The 20,254-nt window shown below is 60.9% G+C and overlaps 1 protein-coding gene across 1 annotated transcript in view; it reads left to right on the top strand.

Moving 5' to 3' along the window:
- Positions 1-938: 938 nt before the first annotated feature.
- Positions 939-20,254, top strand: part of CAPN2 (calpain 2) — a 38,651-nt gene continuing 19,335 nt past the window's right edge. The window contains exons 1-4 of the mRNA XM_086693942.1: positions 939-1,342; positions 5,351-5,420; positions 18,236-18,354; positions 19,598-19,731. Of these exons, the coding sequence (XP_086550068.1) occupies positions 1,106-1,342; positions 5,351-5,420; positions 18,236-18,354; positions 19,598-19,731 (560 nt within the window). The 5' untranslated portion in view covers positions 939-1,105. The remainder of the gene's footprint in view (positions 1,343-5,350; positions 5,421-18,235; positions 18,355-19,597; positions 19,732-20,254) is intronic.

The raw sequence follows: 20,254 nt of genomic DNA, 5'->3' as shown, positions 1-20,254 counted from the left end.
CCCACCAGGAGCTGCCAATCCACGCTCTGTCCCTGATCGGTCACCCGGCGCTGTCCCTGTTCTGGTCCCGGGACCGGACACCCCGCGCCGTCCCAGCCAGCTCTGTCCCAGGACCGGTCACCCTACACTGTTCTCCGAACACTCTGCCAGTATTGACACAAGCCCCCCATTCAGTGTGAGTTTCAACAAACAACCATTACCTGTTTTTTAGTAATCTGTATCACCAACTCTCCACGTGGAGCTCGAACTCATGACCCCAAGATCAAGAGCCCCACGCTCCACCGACTGAGCCTTTTAGTGTAAGTACGTCCCTGCAGTATCTGGGGCACACTTACACTAAAAAAATACTGGTGTTAACCTGAAATTCGAATTCACCTGCGAAGATGTCTGTATTTGCCAGCCCGGCAGCCCTGCCCACGATCATCACAGGCCTGGAGGCCTTGGAACCCGGTGCTGCCGGTGGCCAGGTGTGCGACAGTGGTAGTGGGTGGGCCGGGCGCTCGCACCTGTGAGACCAGGGCGTCGCTGCGAGGCTCCCACGAGGTGACCTCGGCAGAGCCGCTGGGACAGTGTCTGGCACAAAGTCGGGAACTAACTGATGGCAGCGAATCTAGTTCCCCCCCCCACCTCCTTACTGCCCTGGGGGTGCGGAGTGAGTTATAGGTCCGGCAGCAGGTGGCGGACCCCGCCCACGGCGCCGAGGTCACCCCCGCGGGGAGGCACCCCCGCCCCAACCGTGCTCCGCGCCGGGAGGCCACACCCCCACCTGGAGGCCACGCCCCGCGGCGCCGAGGCCACCTCCCTCCTGAAGGCCACACCCCCGCCCACGGCGCCGGCGCCCAGGCCACACTCCCACCCGGAGGCCCCACCCCGCGGCGCCGAGGCCACACCCCTCCCGGAGGCCACACCCCGCGGCGCCGAGGCCACACCCCGCCGGGAGGGGGCGCCTCCCGCTGGGGGAATCACAGCCTGCAGAGCTGCAGACCGCAGTCCAGCCGCAGCGCACCGGGCCCGGCCGCGCCCCTGCAGACACAGGCTCGCCCTCGCTCGCCGCGCCCCTGCAGAACCGGCCCTCGCTCGCCGCGCCCCTGCCCAGACCCCCACCATGGCCGGCATCGCGGCCAAGCTGGCGAAGGACCGAGAGGCGGCCGACGGGCTGGGCTCGCACGAAAAGGCCATCAAGTACCTCAACCAGGACTACGAGGCGCTGCGGGACGAGTGCCTGGAGGCCGGGACGCTCTTCCAGGACCCCTCCTTCCCGGCCATCCCTTCTTCCCTGGGCTTCAAGGAGCTGGGACCCTACTCCAGCAAGACGCAGGGCATCGTGTGGAAGCGGCCCACGGTAGGCGGCGCGGCGGGGTGCGCGGTGGGGGGAACCCGGGGGCATGGGAGGGTTGCGCGGGTCCGGGGAGGAGTCCGGGAGGGGCAGGGGGTCCGGGGAGGAGTCCGGGGGGGGACAGGGGGTCCGGGGTGCGGGGTCCAGGCCTCTGGCCGAGGGCCTGCGCCGGCCGCCGGGAGCGCGCCCCTCCCCGTTACTCGGCGCCCGCTCGTCCGCCCCGCGGCCCGGCCCCTCCCCGCCCCGGCGCTGCCCCGGCCGGTCCGGCGCGCCCTGCCCTCCAGCGCAGGCCGGGGAGCCGCCTTCGGACTCCACGGAAAGTCGCGGTGACGTCAGGGGGTCCCGAGGAAACTAATCGGAGTCCCGTGGGGAGATGGCGGGAGGAGGGGCTGCGGGGAAAGGAGGGAGCTGGGAGGCAGGCAGTATGTGACCAGGAAAAGGGGGGCTCCAACTCTGCTTCGGTCTGCTTCGGGGAGGGCGGGATCCACAGCCTGGGGCCTTTGTGAGTGAGGACTGCCTCATGCGTGGTGGTTACATGTGTCCAATCAGAGTTCCCTGTTTAGTTTTCCAGATGGGAGCTGGCCAGACCTCGGCCAAATATTTACCCTGATGATTAAGGAAGGGCTGGGGTGGTGCAGCAAGGGCCAAATGTTCCTCCTCATTGCCTGGCCCACAGTCGTTCCTGGGGAAGCTCGGGGCCCCTCTAAGCTCCCTTGTCCTGTACCTCCTGCCCTGGCAGGCCTTGGGACAGCTTGCCCTCTGATCCGGTCGCGTCCCCCCGCCCCCCCAACCCCAGCTGGCCTTGGATTCCCTGCCACCTGCACCTCCGCAGACTTCATGAGCTTCCCCCACCAGACCTAAACAAGGATCCAAGCCTCTAGATTCCTGACGGGAGAGTAAGGTTGCTGCCCTGCGATCACTCCTCTGTACCTCCCAGGACACCTCCTGGTACCCCAAACCCCCCGCCTCCCATGGGCCGCAAGTGCTGTAGGAATGCCCGGGACCCTGAGTTCATTCTCTGTCACCTGAGGGGTGACCCTGCCTGAACCATTTAACCTCTCCGCCTCCATTTCTTCATCTAAAAGGAAACATGTTGCCTAAATGTTTTTCTCTTTATTTATCTCTCTTTATCTTTTGTTACTCATCACTGAGCCCTGCGGACTTCCCTCAGGTATTTTCACAATTTATAGAGACAGTTGCATATTATGGTCCTTCCTACTGAACTGGGGGGACCAGGGGGCCAGCATGTGTATCATTCACCGATATACCCCAGAGCCCAGCAGGGCTAATGCTCTTTGCAACATCCATTCACCCATCCAGCAATATTTACGGAGCACATATTCGATGCCGGGCTCTGTCTCCAGTGTTTGGAATATGTCCGTGAACAGAGAGATGGCGATTCTTCGCGGAATGAGTGAGTGAATGAATGCAGGAGTGTTAACGAGTTTCCTCTGAAATTATAGTTGTGGAAGTGGTTGAGAAGAGAGCGCATTCCCCTGGCATTAGCATAGCACTTTACTCACAGTTTACAAAGTGTGTTTACACACTCCTTCACTTAACTCCTGCGTTCATTCTGTAAGTATTAACTGAGTACCTACTGTGTACCAGGCACAGTGCATATAGTTTCTGCCTCTTTCGACTTTAGGGGCAGGTGGAAATGCCTGTAGGGCTTCCAGACAGGAAAGAGGCCTGGAGCCATTTCAGGACCCCTGCTTAGGGGAGGCTGTTACGGTCCCATTCGGCGGTTGAAGAAATGGGGGTCTGCAAAAGTCAATATGTGCTCTCACGGGTGTCCTGGGTGGAACCAGGAGGCTGTCCAGTCTGTGGGTGTGCGGAGCCCTCGGCTTGCAGCTGCCCTCTGCCTCCGCCCTAACTTCTCCAGCACCGCTGTGGTTGGGGTCCGGCAGGGGAGACAAAATGGCCCCCGGATTTGGACACGAGCAAGGTCATTGGTGACTTTAACAGGGCAAGTGCCGTGGGAAGGGGTGCAGCGCCTGGCTGCTGTGGCCTCCAAGGGGGGAGTGTCCCAGCTACATTCTGAGGGTGTCTGTGGAAGGGGACAGGTTAGTGGTGGGCAGGGCCGGATTTGGGGGTTGAGAGGCTGTGGCAGGTGAGAACGACCTCTGTGCTGAGCCACCGAGGAGGAAGGGGTGGGAGACAGGCAGAGAGGAAGAGGTGGGGGAACAGGGTCCCCAGGAAGGGAGAGCAGGGAGGGGTCGGCGCAGGAGGGCAGAGGGTGTGCTCCTTCCCAGGCCTGGAGCTCACGGGCTGGGGAGGGGGCTGCAGTTACGCAGGCAGGAAACCACAGCTAGGACAGGCGTGAGTCCCATTGTTCCCTGAGCACAAACCTCCCCGAGAGGTTCAGGACTCACTCACACCGCCTCAAACCTGCTTCTCCTGCCTCTGGGCTCCGGGAGGATCAGTAACTTGTCCTCCCCTGTTAATAACAACAGGTGATGTTTGTGGAGCGCTTACAGAGGCATCTCAGCATACTTGTCACACCGTCCCCATTTTACAGATGAGGAAACTGAGGCCGAAGGAGGGGAAGGAACTTGCCAGGGTCCTAGAACCCGCTCAAGTGGCAGGGCCTGGGTTCCGACCCCGGTGGTGTAAATCCAGAGCCCACACCCTCGGCCGCCCCCCTGGGACTGTCACAGCCGTGTTGAATCCAGTGCCCCCATGCTGGGCACAGGGTCAGTTTTCTAAGCACCCCTGGAGCCTTCTTTGACAGGGCTGCCCCTGCAGCCCCCTGGAAAAATCCATTGGGGTTAGGCACCCAGCACACGGAGGAACAGCGGCGGGAGCCCCGTGTGCAGGTTAGTCTGCTGCAGGAGTGCTCGGCTGGTGGGGAGCTCGCCTTGGCAGAAGCTCGTTCTCACTGTCCGTCCCCCGAAACAGACCGACCTGGGCACGAAAGGAATGTGCTTTGTTGCAGATTTCGGCTGCGGGGCAGGGGCCGGACCGGGGCACACCCGGGAAAGGCTCCTGCTTGACCAGAGGGGCGCTCCGGGGGCCGTGGGGTGGAGCCCTTGCAAACCGGGTTTGCCGGAGCTGACAAGAACCCTGATTTATGCCCCGGCTTCCTCTGTGGCTCTGGGGTGGGGTGAGCGCTTCGGAGTCCGGAAACACCGAGGGAGGGCGGCAGGAGGGGCCAGAACCGTTCAACAGTGGCTCCCACCAGGCCACTTGCGGGACAATCCCGAGGCCTGAACGCCCTCAGAGACTTGTTGCTAATCAGTTAGAGGACCTCTGGAGCAGAAAGAGCTGGCTGTGTGCCCGTGAGTTCAAATCCCGGTGCCCTCTGTCACAGAGCGCTCGCTGTAACTTCCCACACATTGTGCTCCGTGGTTTTATCTCCTTCGCCTGCGTCCTCACCCGCAGAGTGGGGACGCGCCCGTCTGTGTTCCTGGAGGGGCTCCGTGAGATAAAGCGCCACACGCAGCCCTGCTCTACGGCAGGTTCACAGGACGTGGATCCTGCAAGTGTCCTGGCCCCGTGAATGAATTCAGAAGGCTAGAAAGTTCCCCTGCACATACCCAGCAGCACCACCAGACAGGGCACAACTAAACACCAAACCGCAGAGTACAAGTGCGCTGGGGCCCAGAATCCCGGAGATGAGCGAGGGCTGGGCGGTGAAGGAGGGCTTCCTGGAGGAGGCGGCAGTGAGTCATGAAACGTGGTCTGAGGCGAAACAGGAGAGAGTTGGGCGGGGAGAGGTGCAAGGACAGAGGAGGGGGGCTGGCGTGGCTGGCGGGGCAGCTCCGGAGGCTGAAGGGACTCCACACGTGGCAGAGAGGTGGCATCGTGGCCCCGGGCGTGGCGACGCTAGTGCTGGGGTTCCCCGGAGCAGGGGAATGATAAGGACCCAGGGCGGTCTGTCTATAACCGCAGAACTTCTCCGAGGGGGGAGCGGAAGGGGGGAAGGCGCCTGCTGCGCCCACCGGGAACCGAGGTGTCCTGACCGCAAAAGCGTGTGCTGGTGGCTTGATGGCACCTTGTGGGTCTCGTTCCCAGGAGATCTGCGACGACCCCGAGTTTATTGTTGGAGGAGCCACCCGCACAGACATCTGCCAAGGAGCCCTGGGTAAGTGAGGCATCTGAAGGGGCTGCGGGGTCCTGTCTGCGAGGCCCCACCTTCCCTCCCCTCTCAGGAAGCCCGGTGATTTCCATTTCCGAAGCTTCCTGGAATTTCTCCCCCTCCCCCCTCCCAGGGGTCCATGCCGAGGCTCACAGATGCGCCAGTGGGCCCCGAGGCCCCCTGTGCCCCTGCTCTGGGCTGCTGTTGGGGTGTTGGCCTTCACCCCCTGGGGGCAGCCTTGCTCGCGGCCTGTGACATGGCGGGCTGCGGGCTGAGGGCCAGGGGACGACTCTGGTCTCCGGGGCTCAGGGACCTGGACGGGGACTCAGTGCGAGGGAAGAGGATGCTGTCTGCTGGAGGAAGTTCAGGCCCCAGGGCGTCCTCCGCTCGCTGTGGCATCACGACACCGGGAGGCGGCCTCGGTGGGTGTGACGTGCACGTACGGCAGGCAGGTGGGCGCGGGTCTGAGGCGGAGGGCTCGCCGCGTCCCGCGTCGGTGGGAAACTCCCGAGTCTGTGGAGGGGTCTGGACAGTTGTCTAAGATGCTCACGGAATCCGCTCGTGGTAAATGGCGGATGTCCGCTCCCGTAGACCTGTGTCCCCTACCGGCTTCAGCCTGCCCCCTACGCGGCTCCGTCGGGAGCAAAACTGACCTGAACTGCACCTCCTCTCCTGGCCCGCTTGGCACAGGCCCTGGTGCCCAAAGCAGGAGCAGCCATGTGTCCCGAGTGAGTACCGTGTGCCAGACGCTGAGCTGTGACAGCAAAGTCCCCACGGCCCTGTGATTATTCCCGGTGTATAGGCGAGGATGTTGAGGCCCGGGGAGCTGGGGGTCTGGCCCACAGGCGCAGACGGTCTGATCCCGGGGCCGTCACGTTAGGCCCTGGGCTAGACTTGTGCAAGAGGGCCTGGAAAGTTCCGGGCCCTGCCGGGAGTCAGGGCAGCTGTGTGAATTGTTAGGCTGGGCGCCTCAGGAGCCCCACAGGAAATGCCTCTTCGAGAACCCGGCCAGCTGGTCCGAGCCTGGCCTGTGCGTGTGTGCAGATGCCTGAGATGCTGGAGCACATTCTTACTTGCGGGAATCCTCCCCCATCCTCCCCCCTCGTTCCTTTCCACCCCCCCCCCACCCCCGCTAGAAGATAGAAGCCTCTCCTCGAGCGATGGGACGTAATAGGCCTGCAAGTTGGCAGAAGCCTTGGCCAACCCTGGGGTTTGGGAGATCAGGACACACACACGGCAGCTGTCACACCTGGCCTGTCACACGCAGCTGGCCCTCACTCCACACCGGCCCGCACCCCACACTGGCCCGCGGAGTGTTAGGACACCTTAAGGGCCAAATTGCACCTAACAGTTGCAGGATTCAAGCCTTGTTTAAATAGCACCGGACTTCTGGAAAGGAGCCGGCGGAGCTCACGTTCCTGGGGTGAAGCCCCTGGAGTGGATCGAACGGAAACAAAACGGCGTGTGATAAGCCCGCTTAGAACGCCCCTGCTGGCGTGTCCTTCCTAAGCTGTCTCACGCCGTGTCGCCGTCTGGCTGTCTTAGCCTTCCTCTCGGAGGCTCCTGGTTCGATGACCATCTGTGACATGTGGTTGACGGAGCTCTCGCCCTGACTCTGGGCACGGGGTGGTCACTGTCGCCAAGTGCCAGCAGGCTCGGAAGCATCTGGAAGGGGGCGCCGTGGAAGCGGCATCTGGTCACACGAACAGAGGTGGCAGCCAGGGCTCCCCTCTTAGATCGTAGGCGCGTCATCACTCGGAACCTCCGTCTCTTCTAAAAATGGGGGGAAACGGGGCAAATGGTGTGGCCTCAGTGATGCCCTGAGATGAAGACACACATGCAACCCCCCCCCAAAAACTTGACTGCTAGTAAGTATCGGAAAGCAGTTTTAGATAAATTTTGTTAATGTTTATTTTTGAGAGAGAGAGAGACAGAGACAGAGCACAAGCAGGGGAAGAACAGAGAGAGAAGGAGACACAGAATCCGAAGCAGGCTCCAGGCCCCGAGCTGTCAGCACAGAGCCCGACGCGGGGCTCGAACCCACGAACCGCGAGATCATGACCTGAGCCGAAGTCGGACGCCCAACCGACTGAGCCACCCAGGCGCCCCTAGATGATTTAAATGAAAGTTTTCAAAAGTCGTTCGTATGATAGGTGCCTTTTAAGAAACGTAATAGGCTTTACTTTTCAGTGCAGTTTTAGATTCACAGAAGAATTGGGAAGATAGTAGAGAATTCCATTCCCCCCACCCCCACCTCACGGTCCCTGCGCTTGTTACGTTAATATCCGTCACCGTTAAGCAAAGTCTATACTTTCTTTAGATTCACGTCCTGACTCTGTGCCGGGATCCCGTTCAGCGACCACGTGACGTGTCGCCTCATGTCACCTTGGCTCTTCCAGGTGGCAGGTTCAGATTCTCCTTGCTTTGCAGGGACATTGTAGGACGTTGTAGGGTGCTGTAGGGTGTCGCAGGACGCCCTGTATTGAATTTGCAGGTGCCTTTTTAAAAACTAATGCATGTAGTTTAAAAACAAAAAGGACTGGGACTGGGGCTCCTGGGGGGCTCAGTCGGTTAAGTGTCCGAGTCTTGATTTCGGCTCAGGTCATGATCTCAGGGTTCATGGGTTCGAGCCCCAAGTCGGGCTCCATGCTGACAGCATGGAACCTGCTTGGGATTCCCTCTGTCTGTCTCCCTCCCTTCCTGTCTCTCTCTCCCTCTCTCTCTGCCTCTCCCCCACGCTCGAGCTCTCTCTCTCAAAAAAAAAAAAAAAAAAAAGGACTAAGAACTAAGTGTCAGCTGCTTTGATGGAGAAAGTAAGTGCCTTCCCTTGTGCTTCTCGGCTGGCGCGTCCTCCGCCCCACGGGGCCCCTCCGCTCTCAGAGCAGATGTGAGGCGCTCGTGAGTCATTTCCTCCCACCGCCCCCCCCTGCCGGCTGTAAACGCTCCGTCAGGGCCTTGCTCCCCGTGTGCTCCCAGATCCCTTCCTGCTGCCAGGAAGTCTGGAGCACTAGGCCTGCTGTTTGGCAGGACCGGTGGGGGGGGGTCCCTGTCCTGCCCTGGCTGCCCAGCCGGGCCCACCACGCAGCAGGGCTCCTGACCTCCCGCCCCCTCGCTGCACACGCTTGCAGCGGAGGCCCCAGAGTGTCCAAGAGGACTTTACGGGGTTCCCCTGCCCCCTGCCGGCACAGTGACTGGGCCTTTGTGGGGTGCTCCCTTGGATCCGTTTTCCTGAGGTCCCGCTACTTGTGACAGTGAGAGGATGCTACCCTCTGCTGGCGGACCCCAGTCCCTCCCACACCCGCCAGGGGGTTCAGCCCGTGTCCGTGACAGTAACGTCCCTGCTCCACGGTCCCAGGAGCCTGGCTCGGATCACCCCACCAGTGTCTACGCAGCGGCAGTGCGGGCGAGGGAGCCCCGGGCTGAGGGTGGTCCACACGGCGTCCGGCGCCTGGCCAGCGGGTGCACGCCAACGCTGAAGGACGGGGTCCGTGTCTGCACTCTGTGCCGTGAGCCACTTGGGAGCCCCTGAGGAGGGACTAATGCAGGCGAGGAGCTGGGTTTAATTTTCCAAGTGTAACTGCCAGGAGCCTCGTGTGCGTCGCAGCTACCCAGGGGGTGGCGCAGCGGGCCGTGTCGGGGTCCAGCCTCCCGTCCCTTGCCCTCGGGCAGGACGGTCCCCACAGGCCTGTGCGTCCCCCCCCCCCCAGAGCCACGCAACAGGTGTGACTAGCGGGGTCAGGAGTGAGCACGTGCATGTGCGTCAGGCAGAGCGTGGCCTCGGCTCGGCTGCTCGGCTCTCGCTTTGGGCGAATCCCGGGGTCTTCAGGCCTCTGTTGTCCTCATCCACGAACGCCACGGGGCTGAGGTGACACTAGGCAATGCCGACGGGTGCGTGGCATGGGCCTTAGAAGCTGCAGGTTGGAGGTTGTCTTCGGGGACGAGCAGCTCAGGTGAGGCTGGGGGGGGCGCGTGTAGCTGTGCGACTCAGTTTCTCCATCTGGCCGGGGGGCCGCATCAGAGGGAAGGACCCGTGCTTCGTGGGCCGCTTTGTCATGTGACCTGGCCGCCCCCCCACCGGAGGCTCCGTCCCCGTTCTGTGCTGCGAGGGCCCGCAGGGGCTCCGGAGGTGAGGTGCTCCCCGCTGTGGGGCATGGGGGCAGCAGGGACGGGGGAGGAGGGGCGTGGGTCCCCGAGCTGGGACCGCAGAGGAAACAGGCACCTGGTGGCTTCCTCCTCCTGGTCTGGGCGGCAGGGCCTCCCTTCCGAGCGTCCCTGATCCAGGCAAGTACAGAGTGAGGCTGGGAACTTAAGGGCTGTGTCTTCAGCTCCCCCCCCCCCTCCTTTAAGGGCCCTCCTCCAGCAGGGGAAGGGAGGGGTCACTGGCCGCTGGCTGCCAGCTGGTTAACCAGGGCTGACAGGTAGGAGTAAGAGGGGACCCGAGGGGTGTCCCCTCCCCACAGCCGTGGACGTAAATGAGAAGTGATGGAGCGCCGTCTGGGGCGGGGGGAATTCCAGTTTGCGGCTACCCTCTTCTGGGCCGCTCTCGGCATGAAACCGTCACGGAAGGGACGCCCCCAGTGACTCATCAGCCACCATCTCAAGGCCTGGGCCCCTGGCAGGGTGTGCACGTCCTGTGGAAAAGCTCCGGGGTGACCTGGGGGCGGGGCCTCCCAGCTGCTGGACACTGTTAACCACAGGTGTGTCTGCAGGGTCAAGTGTGGGCGGAAGCAGCCTCGGCATCTTGGTCTGTTTGGTGTTTACGTCGCCGTCACCACGGAAAGCAAAGGAAAAACACCAAGGCAGTGAGCCCCGGGTCAAGCAGGACGGGAGGCAGGGCAGGGCTCCCCGGCCTCAGGGCCATGGATGGTGGGGGCCGGGTGCTCGTGGGGGCTGTGCCACCGCCCACTAGATGCGCCAGCCCCCCACCCAAAGCTGACAGTCAGAAATGCATCCAGACGGATTCCCTGGGGTGGGGGAGGGGAGTCGGTGACCACGCGCCTGGGGGGTGAACCACATAGGCAGGTCCCACAGGCCCTGAGAGAAGCAAGTGTGGGGCGTGCTGAGGCTGGGAAGGCTTCCTGGAGGCAGCGGGCTGGCCTTGGGCTGTCTGCTCTGTCGGAGATGAAGAGCTTCCTCGGTCTTCGTTTTTGGTGTGTGCGTGTGTGTGTGCGTGCCGCATGTGTGCATCACAGACACGGACACATATGTGCTCACAGTGACACGGGCCCTGCCCTCACGAATCTTCCGTTCCCCGGGGATAGGCCACAGCAGCCGTGCTGGGACGTGAGGACCCACAGCTGGGACGGGGGACAAAAGCCTAGTGTCTCCTGGACTCTGTGCCTCAGTTTCCTGCTTGCGGAGGGAAAGGCTGATGGTAGGGGCAGAGAGGGAGCACCCAGAAGTATCACCGTGCTCCCCTCTGGGAGAAACTCCCAGCAGCCGCAGGTGTTAGTAACCTCTGTCCGCGCCCCGCAGGGGGCCCCAGGTGACCTCGGTCGTGCACCAAGCTGCCCTTCAGGGCAAGGGCAAAGGCCCAGGGAGCACAGCCCTGGAAATGTACTGACACGGCTGTGTCTGAATTCACCTTTTCAGAAGGGCCTTGAAGGAGCCATTCATAAGGCGGCCGGGGAGGCCGTGTCCCAGGCGCGGCCTGTGTGGGGAATGGGGGGTGCCTGGAGGCGGGTGAGCCCCCCTGGACACAGTCAAGCCTTTGTCGGGGTCCAGAGGGCGAGGCGGCTGTGCCCAAGGACCCAGAGACACAACCAGTCCCACTTTTCCCAAGCAAGTTAGGAGGGAGGGGGTTCCCTGGGACCCAGGAGCAGGTGCCTGAGGGGGGGCCCGAGAGACGGTCACCAAATAGTCCTCGGACACGTGAATAAATGAGTACAGGAAGTCTCTCTGCCTTAGGCACAAAATTCGTGGGTAAAAATCCCTCTGAAAACCCACGGCAAGTCACATGGGGAGAACGCGGTCATCCACCTGCAGGGGCAGGGGAGGTTGTGTTCTGTAAGGGGCCCCCCCAACCCCACCCCCATTGTCAGCTGTCACCCCTTCCGGGGCCACAGACCCCGGCCTCAGAGACATCTTCCATTTGCGGTCCTTCCGCCAGAAGAAAGCGTGTGCTCACATTTCACCTTCATGCAGAGCATTTGGGGTTCATCTCTGAAGCCCCCCCGTGGACCCCAGCTTCCCTATCCACCTGCACGGCTGAGAAAACCTGGGGTCAGAGAAAGGGAGACATGTCCCTGGGTTCATACACCACAAGCGGGGCAGGCTTCAAATCCAGGTCTTCTTAGCCCGCATCCTGCGGTCGTCCCACCTGGGTCCCCGCCCCCCCCCCCGCCGGCCATTGGGGGTTCCTGAAGGCCCAGCGTGGAACAGGGTGTGTGGGGGCCACACTGGAAGGACACACCCGGGCAGAGTGGGCAGACAGGGCAGCCGAGAGCCAGAACCAGAACCAGATGGGAACCAGGGAGGGTGGAGTCTGCGCAGGTGCCTCCAGGGGTGACAGAGGTGAGGGAAGGTTCCGGAGAGGGCAGGTGAGGGAAGATGAAGGAAGGTTCCAGTGAGGGCAGGTGAGGGAAGTTCCAGTGACGGAAGGTGATGGAAGGTGACGGAAGGTTCCAGTGAAGGTAGGTGACGGAAGGTGACAGAAGGTTCCGGTGAGGTCAGATGCTTGAGGGAACAGGTGCGCACACAGCCTGGAGCACACACACCTGTGCGGGGACCCAGAGGTCCCTGCTGGGGAGGGGAGGGTCTCTGTCCACCTAAGTGAAGGACAAGTCAGCCTTGAGGCCCTGCACCCTGCCCCGGTGATTTCTAGAATGCTGGCCTTCTAGCTGCCCCCGGCCCAGCCTCGGACCCCTGGAAGCTCTCCAGGGCGCTACTCGGGTCCGGTCTCCGAGCAGGGCGAGGACTCTCTTACGCTGTGTTCGGGAAGAGGGTGCAGGCACCTGTGGGCAGCTCCTGCCTGACTGAGCCCGGGCTGTTGGGGCACCTGGGCGGGCTTCTAGGGCAGGAAGCGGGCCAGAGAGGCCTCTCAGGCCTGTACCAGTCGAGTGTCTCCCAGAACAGAACAGGCCTGCAGGGGTTCAGCTGGGTGTCAGGGGGCGGGAACCAGATGTGGGAAGGGCTAGTCTGTCTAGCCCTCCGGGCACGGCTTCGTCTGCTCCATTAATGATGGACGTGGCCGGCAGCCAGCGTGTTCAAGGACCCATAGTGACCCGGCTCTGACACTTGTCCCTGCCCACGGCCGGGGCGCTGCACAGACCGGGGCAGGCATCGGACTCCCAGGATGAGAGGGTGAGTCACAGCTTTAGACCAAGTGGACGGAATGTGCCAGCATTTGCACAAGCCTCGCCTCAGTGGGGCCCAACCCCTCCCTGTAGTGCACGCGGTAAACCCCGTAGAGAAAAACAGTGAAGAAAAGACGATCCAGAAAGAAGTTGGTGTCACCATCCAGAGAGAAAACGCAGGTGGTGTCAGAAGGACCTTAGCTGCCGGAGGAGGCCCCTGCCTTTCAGGCCGATGCCAGACTGCCACGGGGGAGCCTCACCGGACCCCCAGGAGGAGCTGGTTCTGAGGGGCCCGGTCCAGGGACCCTGCCCGGGTGGGCCGGCAGCCGACGCGCCCTCCCCAAGCAAGCCAGAAGGTTCCGGGGTCGGAGACGTGGGAAGTGCATTGCACCCCTCTCCCCTGACCCCATAGAATTACCGGAAAGCTCTAAGCAGCCTCCACTCTTGACCTGGTTAGCTTTGCCCGTCCTGTGGAAATGCACTTGACCGCAGGAACCCTTTCTCAAGGAATACCTGGTAACTTCTCAACAGAATACACGTTGGGGGCCCAGGAGGAGGCGAACTGATTAGCTGTTCTTGCCGACGGTTGACCAGTTCTCATGGGAGGCCTCGACCGGAAATAATTTTCATTTAGAAGAACGATAGTAAGCTATTTTTCTCCTTACTCTAAGGGATGACATGACCAGCTAATCCGTTGAGGGCGTCAAAACGTCCCTAGCGTTTATGTCAAAGGACACATACAACAGTCATCCAGAAATACCTTCAGTTTGTGAAGACGGGACCTATAGAGGGACCCACGGCGCTCCCCCACCTTCTCTGCCACCTGCCTTTTTCCCTTTCCTGGCGTGTCCTATGCACGTTCTGTGCCCTGCTCTGGTTTACGCGACCTCTCGGAGGCTGCTCTGTGTCCCCAGAGAACATCGTCGTTCCGCTCTGTGGACGGATGACCAGGGCTCTAGGAAATGACTTATCACCGTCCTTGGTTCACGTGAGCGTGTCCGTGGACGACTCCAGCACCTGGGATTCCGGGGGCACGCACTCCGCGTGGTGTGACTGCTCATGGACAGGCATGAGTGGGTCTCCCCCGGCCCCTCCGGGACCACACGACCTTACTGTGCAATCTGAGAGGTGGAAGTGGTTCAGGGGAACTTCCCTTTATATTTCTTTTATGACGAGTGACGGGAGCACCCTTCAACATTCGGGGTTTTTAAATTTTTTTTAATGATCTCTGTGCCCAGTGTGGGGCTCGAACTCACGACCCCAAAATCAACAGCCACTGCTCCACCAACTGAGCCGGCCAGGCGCCCTGAATATGGCTGAGACGCTGGTTTTTCCTTTCTCCGTCAACTGCTTATATCTTTGTCCATTTTTCTTTTTTTTTTTTTAATTTTTTTTTTCAACGTTTATTTATTTTTGGGACAGAGAGAGACAGAGCATGAACGGGGGAGGGTCAGAGAGAGAGGGAGACACAGAATCGGAAACGGGCTCCAGGCTCTGAGCCATCAGCCCAGAGCCCGACGCGGGGCTCGAACTCACGGACCGCGAGATCGTGACCTGGCTGAAGTCGGACGCTTAACCGACTGTGCCACCCAGGCGCCCCTCTTTGTCCATTTTTCTATGGAGCTCTCATGTCGTCATTTACTAGAAATCTTTCTATATAACGTCTCGTCTGGGATCTGAATAATAGATGTTTTTCCTTGTTACTTTCTTAGTTTGACTTGATCATGATATTTTTACCATGTAGACTTTTTTCTTTTTACTTTAGCGTCGTTAAATGTGTCATATAAAAAGCTTATGGCTTCAGGGGCGCCTGCTGGCTCTGTTGGAGCGCATGGCTCTTGTTCATGAGTCCAAGCCCCGCGTTGGAGGTGGAGATGACTTAAAAAAATAAAAAACTCTTTTTTTTTTTTTTTTTTTTTAATTTTTTTTTTTTCAACGTTTTTTATTTATTTTTGGGACAGAGAGAGACAGAGCATGAACGGGGGAGGGGCAGAGAGAGAGGGAGACACAGAATCGGAAACAGGCTCCAGGCTCCGAGCCATCAGCCCAGAGCCCGACGCGGGGCTCGAACTCCCGGACCGCGAGATCGTGACCTGGCTGAAGTCGGACGCTTAACCGACTGCGCCACCCAGGCGCCCCAATAAAAAACTCTTTAAAGAAAAAAGCTTATGGCTTCCAGGTTACAAGTCAATAACATGTCTTCACTGGAATTCTCCTGTTGTCTTTTCCAGAATGTCGATGGATTTATAAAAATATTGTGTTTGTAGGGGCACCTGGGTGGTTCAGTTGGTTGAGCGTCTTACTTCAGCTCAGGTCATGATCTTGAGGTTTGTGAGTTCGAGCCCCATGTGGGGCTCTGTGCTGGCAGTCAGAGCCCGGAGCCTGCTTCAGATTCTGTGTCTCCCTCTCTCTCTGCCCCTCCCCGCTTACGCTCTGTCTCACTCAAAAATGAACAAACGTTAACATTTTTTTTAAAATATATGGTATAAATACATAGGCAATAAATATATAAATAAAACAAATGGCTCGTTGGGGTGCCTGGGTGGCTCAGTCGGTTGAGCATCGACTTCACCTCAGGTCATGATTCACAGTTCGTGAGTTCGAGCCCCGCGTCGGGCTCTGTGCTGACAGCGCGGAGCCTGGAGCCTGCTTCGGATTCTGTGACTCCTTCTCTCTCTGCCCCTCCGCCTCTCACGCTCTGTCTCTCTCTGTCTCTCTCTCAAAAATAAACCTTAAAACAAATGGCTCGATTTACCATATTGACATATCAACTACGTCAAAAACGTATTAAAATACATACTTACAAGGTGAGTATTATTCCATTTAGAATGTATTCCTGTGACAAGATGAGCTAGAACTTGATTTTTATGTTTTGGATGGCCACTCCGCTGTCCCGGTCCCACGTGGGTCCCCTAGTGGGTCCCCTGATGAGAGGCGTTTCGGGTCTTCAGCTGTGAAATGCTCTGACCTGTTTCCTCCTGTTTGCTGTGCTCCTGGTGCTGTTGTCTGGAAGGTGTCATGACAGGCCACCGTCCCGTGGCCTTCGTGACTTACACTGCAGCGGGCAGGCGACGCATTTCAGGATCTCACGGGCGCATGGTGTCAGGTGTTAAGATACGATGTAGGATTTCAGGGAGCTGCTGGCTTGTTACCCCATAGTTTTAAGTTTAGGCTGCGGTTGGGTATTTCTATTGTGGTCTCTCCTGCATTAAAGGAATCAGACCCTCTTAACCAAAAGAAATCTCTGGCAAGGCTCGGGTTTTAAACAAAACCTGGGATTTGATTTAGAGGATTTGCTTTCGAGACCGGCTGGCTGTCTGGTATACAGGCCCCCGAGCTTTGGTTTCTTCATCCCCAAATGTGACGCTAACATGGGTAATCGCCCCGTAAGACTTACACATAAACGGTGCAGCGAGTTCTCTGTAAACTGCACTGATCCAGAATGCTGACTGTGCTCGCTGCTCACTGCCGTTAAGAGCCTGAACTGGAAGGGGAGCCTCTCTGCCCCCTGCGGATCTTCTGGGACCTTCCAGACGTGTGACCTGAAGCAAGGAAGTCGGCCTCTTAAAGCCGCAGGTCTGCCGTCCAGAAAACACTCTGGGTTGACACGCCCTTCCGGAGGAGACCAGCTAGATCGGAATAGCCTGGCATAAGAGCGCTGTCTCCAGAGGGCAGGGGGCACTGGGGCCTTGCTCCCCCCCAGGGTGGCCAGGGGAGACCTGGAGGAAGAAAACCAGAAGCCACGGAACACGGCCACTGATTCCCGGGATGTGGCAAGAGCCTCCGGATCTGGTGGCGAGTGGTAACCTGAGCTGGGTATGTGGTCAGCACTGACCTAGATGTCAGGCTACAGACACCAAAAAGGCAGCACGGTCACCTGGAGCCAGTCCTCCCTGCACCCAGTCACGTCCCAGAACAGAGCGCTGTCAGCCGGGACCTCTGAGCGGCCCTGCCCCTCGGGGCCCGGCGGCCACCCTGAGTCACCAGTCGCACAGACCCGGCGGCTCGTCTAAGGGGGCTCAGGGACTCGGGGGGGATGTGCGGGAAATGTGGGAGCTCTGGCTTCGGTCCCTGGGCTCCCCACACGTGGGCCCCTGCTGTCCACGAGCCCGTCTGCCTCCACGTGTCGACAGACCCAATTCAAGCACCGCGGAGAGTCCCAGAAAATCTCACGCTCGCTCAAGAAGAGTGAGAGTCACAGGCACGTCCAGGCTTCCACAGATGTGGCAATGGCCCTGCGGCTCCTGGGGAGTGGCTGGCACATAGGAGGGTCTCAGCTGCCCTGGTGCTCAGGGAAACGGGGGTGATCAACTCATGTGCCAGGAAAGTCCAAGGCAGGTTGGGCTGCAGGTACGGCTTGATCCAGGGTCTGCAGGGCTGCTGGCAGGACTTTCCATCCCCGGCCCCTCTTCCTCCGAGTTGGCCTGGTTCTTAGACTGCCCGTCCCACAGCAGCAGCAGACTGTACGTCACTGAGCAGACTCACGGGGCACCTGTCCACTCTCACCGACGTACCAGTGAAGGTCAAGGCGCGTTTCCCGAGCCGACCCCCTCAGCCGGGCCGCCTCCTGGAATCGGGGCAGGGTCTGCACTTCCAACACCTCGCAGACTGAGCGTGCAGGGCAGCTGGGGTCTCAGAGGGACGCGGGCTCCCAGGAGGAGAGCGGTGGCCATGAGGTCCCCAGCACCCCCACACCGCCACCCAAAGGAGCAAGAGGGTGCATTTGCCTCCCGTTGGTGGCGGACACTCCCTGCAGAGCCGCTGGCACGCCGTCACTTCCGAGCGCCAGCGGGAGAGTCTCGTCGAAGAACCGTCAGGGCGCATTCTCCACGGGCTGCTCCTGTCACTGTCCAGCCCGTACCCCCCTCCCAGGCTGCTCCTGTCACTGTCCTGGGAGGGGGCAGGAGCGCGCCCACGCCTGTAGGAGGAGGGTCAGCCGGCCGCGGCCTTTGGGGGAGAATGTGAGCCCCCACCACGCACTGTCGCAGCCGACCACGTAGGACGGTCGCAGTGCTTGTGTGCCGAGCACCTGCCATGGGTGCCGGGTGTGTGGCAGCTCGCGCATGTGCTCCCGTGACGCCTCGGTCACCCGTGGGCCACAGGAGGGGCCCGTCCCACCGTCCCCACTCTGTGTCCCACACGGTGCCTTCCCACGCTCCAGAAGTGACTGCCATGTGCCCTCGGCCCCCGCGCCCTCTCCAGCCAGGCACCCACACCTGCCCCACTCACGACCTGCCAGCCCCGCCTCCCCACCTGACCCCGTCCCTCTGTCTCCCCCCGCTGCCCTGTCCTCTGCTGCCCAAGCCCAGCGGTGAGTCCCGCGCTCCCACAAGCGTCTGCGTCCTCACACCAGAGGGGGCCGGGGCGGGGGCCGGGCTGGGAGGGCTTCCCCCCTCCAAACTGCCCCTCAGTGGGGACTGTCCACACCGGCCCGTCCTTGGCTTCAAGCTCCCAGAGGGGGCACATGGTGTCTGATGTCCTCCTGGTACTGAGACCCCTGCTTGGAGCTCTGTGCTGTGTTCACAGGTGACTGCTGGCTGCTGGCGGCCATCGCTTCCCTCACCTTGAACGAAGAGATCCTGGCCCGAGTTGTCCCCCTAAACCAGAGTTTCCAGGAAAACTATGCTGGGATCTTCCACTTCCAGGTGACTTAGCAGGTGGCTCAAGGTTCTCTCAGCAGGTGCTGGGGGCTAAGGACAGTGCTGGGGACTAAGGACAGGTCCTGGGGGGCTAAGGACAGTCCTGGGGACTAAGGACAGTCCTGGGGGCCAGGAATGGGTCCTGGGGGCTAAGGACAGGTGCTGGGGGCCAGGAATGGGTCCTAGGGACTTAGGACAGGTCCTGGGGGCCAGGAATGGGTCCTAAGGACTAATGGCAGGTCCTGGGAGCTAAGGGCAGATTCTGGGGGCTAAGGACAGGTCCTGGGGACTAAGGACAGGTCCTGGGGGCTAAGGACAGTGCTGGGGACTAAAGACAGGTCCTGGGGGCCAGAAATGGGTCCTGGGGGCTAAGGACAGGTACTGGGGGCCAGGAATGGGTCCTGGGGACTAAGAACAGGTCCTGGGGGCCAGGAATGAGTCCTGGGGACTAAGGACAGGTCCTGGGGGCCAGGAATGGATCCTAAGACTAATGGCAGGTCCTGGGGGCTAAGGACAGGTGCTGGGGGCCGGGAATGGATCCTAGGGACTAAGGACAGGTCCTGGGGGCCAGGAATGGGTCCTAAGGACTAATGGCAGGTCCTACGGGCTAAGGGCAGGTTCTGGGGGCTAAGGACAGGTCCTGGGGGCTAAGGACAGGTGCTGGGGGATAGGAATGGATCCTAGGGACTAAGGACAGGTCCTAGGGGCTAAGGGCAGGTGCTGGGGGCCAGGAATGGGTCCTGGTGTCTAAGGACAAGTGCTGGGGGCTAGGAACAGGTCCTGGACGCTGGAACAGATCCCCTGGCTTGGTCAAGTTTATCAGACCCCAGTGTTTGGCGACTCCTAGGACACGCTGTTCTACAAAGTACTTTGAGAGACTGCAGGAACTCCCTGGCCTGCCCCTGACGGGGACCCAGGGAGAATAGCAGCGGGGAACCTCTAGGGACTTCTGCGGAGGGAGGTAGAGCAGGGTGCTCAGGAAGGAATCCCAAGTTCTAGAAAAGGGACACAATGGCGAGGTGCTGCTTGCCGTGTTCCTTCGATGCTGGTGAAGGAGAGCACGAGGTGGGGAAGAATGGGGGGGGGTGCGCTCAGAGGGAAGGACGTGGGCCGTGCCCTCTGTTCCTCAGCGAGGACCCGCCTCCCGGGATGGGCTGGCGGAGCCTGTGCCGAGGGGCCGCCGAGGCCCGGGGTCCCCGTGCTGGCCCCCCAGCACCCCCTCAGCACCCCCGTGTCTGTGCGCCCGCAGTTCTGGCAGTACGGCGAGTGGGTGGACGTGGTCGTGGACGACAGGCTGCCCACCAAGGACGGGGAGCTGCTGTTCGTGCACTCGGCAGAGGGCAGCGAGTTCTGGAGCGCCCTGCTGGAGAAGGCCTACGCCAAGTGAGCGACCCTGCCCCCCGACCGCCCCGGCTTCTGGGGAGAGCAGGTGGTGTTCAAGGACCACCTCGGGCAGGAGTCCCGTTCTACACAAGGACCGCTTTGGCCAGAACTGGGCTCGCGGGCTGCCGGCCGCGCCGCGCCCCGATACCCGACGGCAATGGCCCTTCCCGACGCTGTGCGCTGGGACGGGCTGTGGCGCCCAGGGCTGGCTCGGGAAGGACCCGCTTCCCTCGCAGGTCACTGCCGGGTCATGTCACATTTTCATCAGCCCGGGGCAGCACGGTTTCTGCTGGTGTGTACCCGCCGCAGGCAGGACACAAGGGTGCGGAGTCCACAGACGAGGGACCCGTCCCCTGCGGCCCCTGCGGGGAGGAGGGCCGGGGTCCCCACGGCCGGCTGGGAGAACCGCTTCTCAGTCGTGGGTCCAGACGGCGCAGCCGGAAGCCGCGGGCCACCACAGGCGGTCAGGTGCAGCGTGGGGCGCTCTGTGCATAGAGGTGCTCTCGTCACTGCCCTGTGGCCT

Source organism: Puma concolor, chromosome E4 (genome assembly GCF_028749965.1).
Source record: "Puma concolor isolate L17-30 chromosome E4, mPumCon1.1.hap2, whole genome shotgun sequence".
Lineage (NCBI taxonomy): Eukaryota > Metazoa > Chordata > Mammalia > Carnivora > Felidae > Puma > Puma concolor.
The sequence above is the reverse complement of the archived record's forward strand: the minus strand, read 5'-3'. Positions and strand labels throughout refer to the sequence as shown.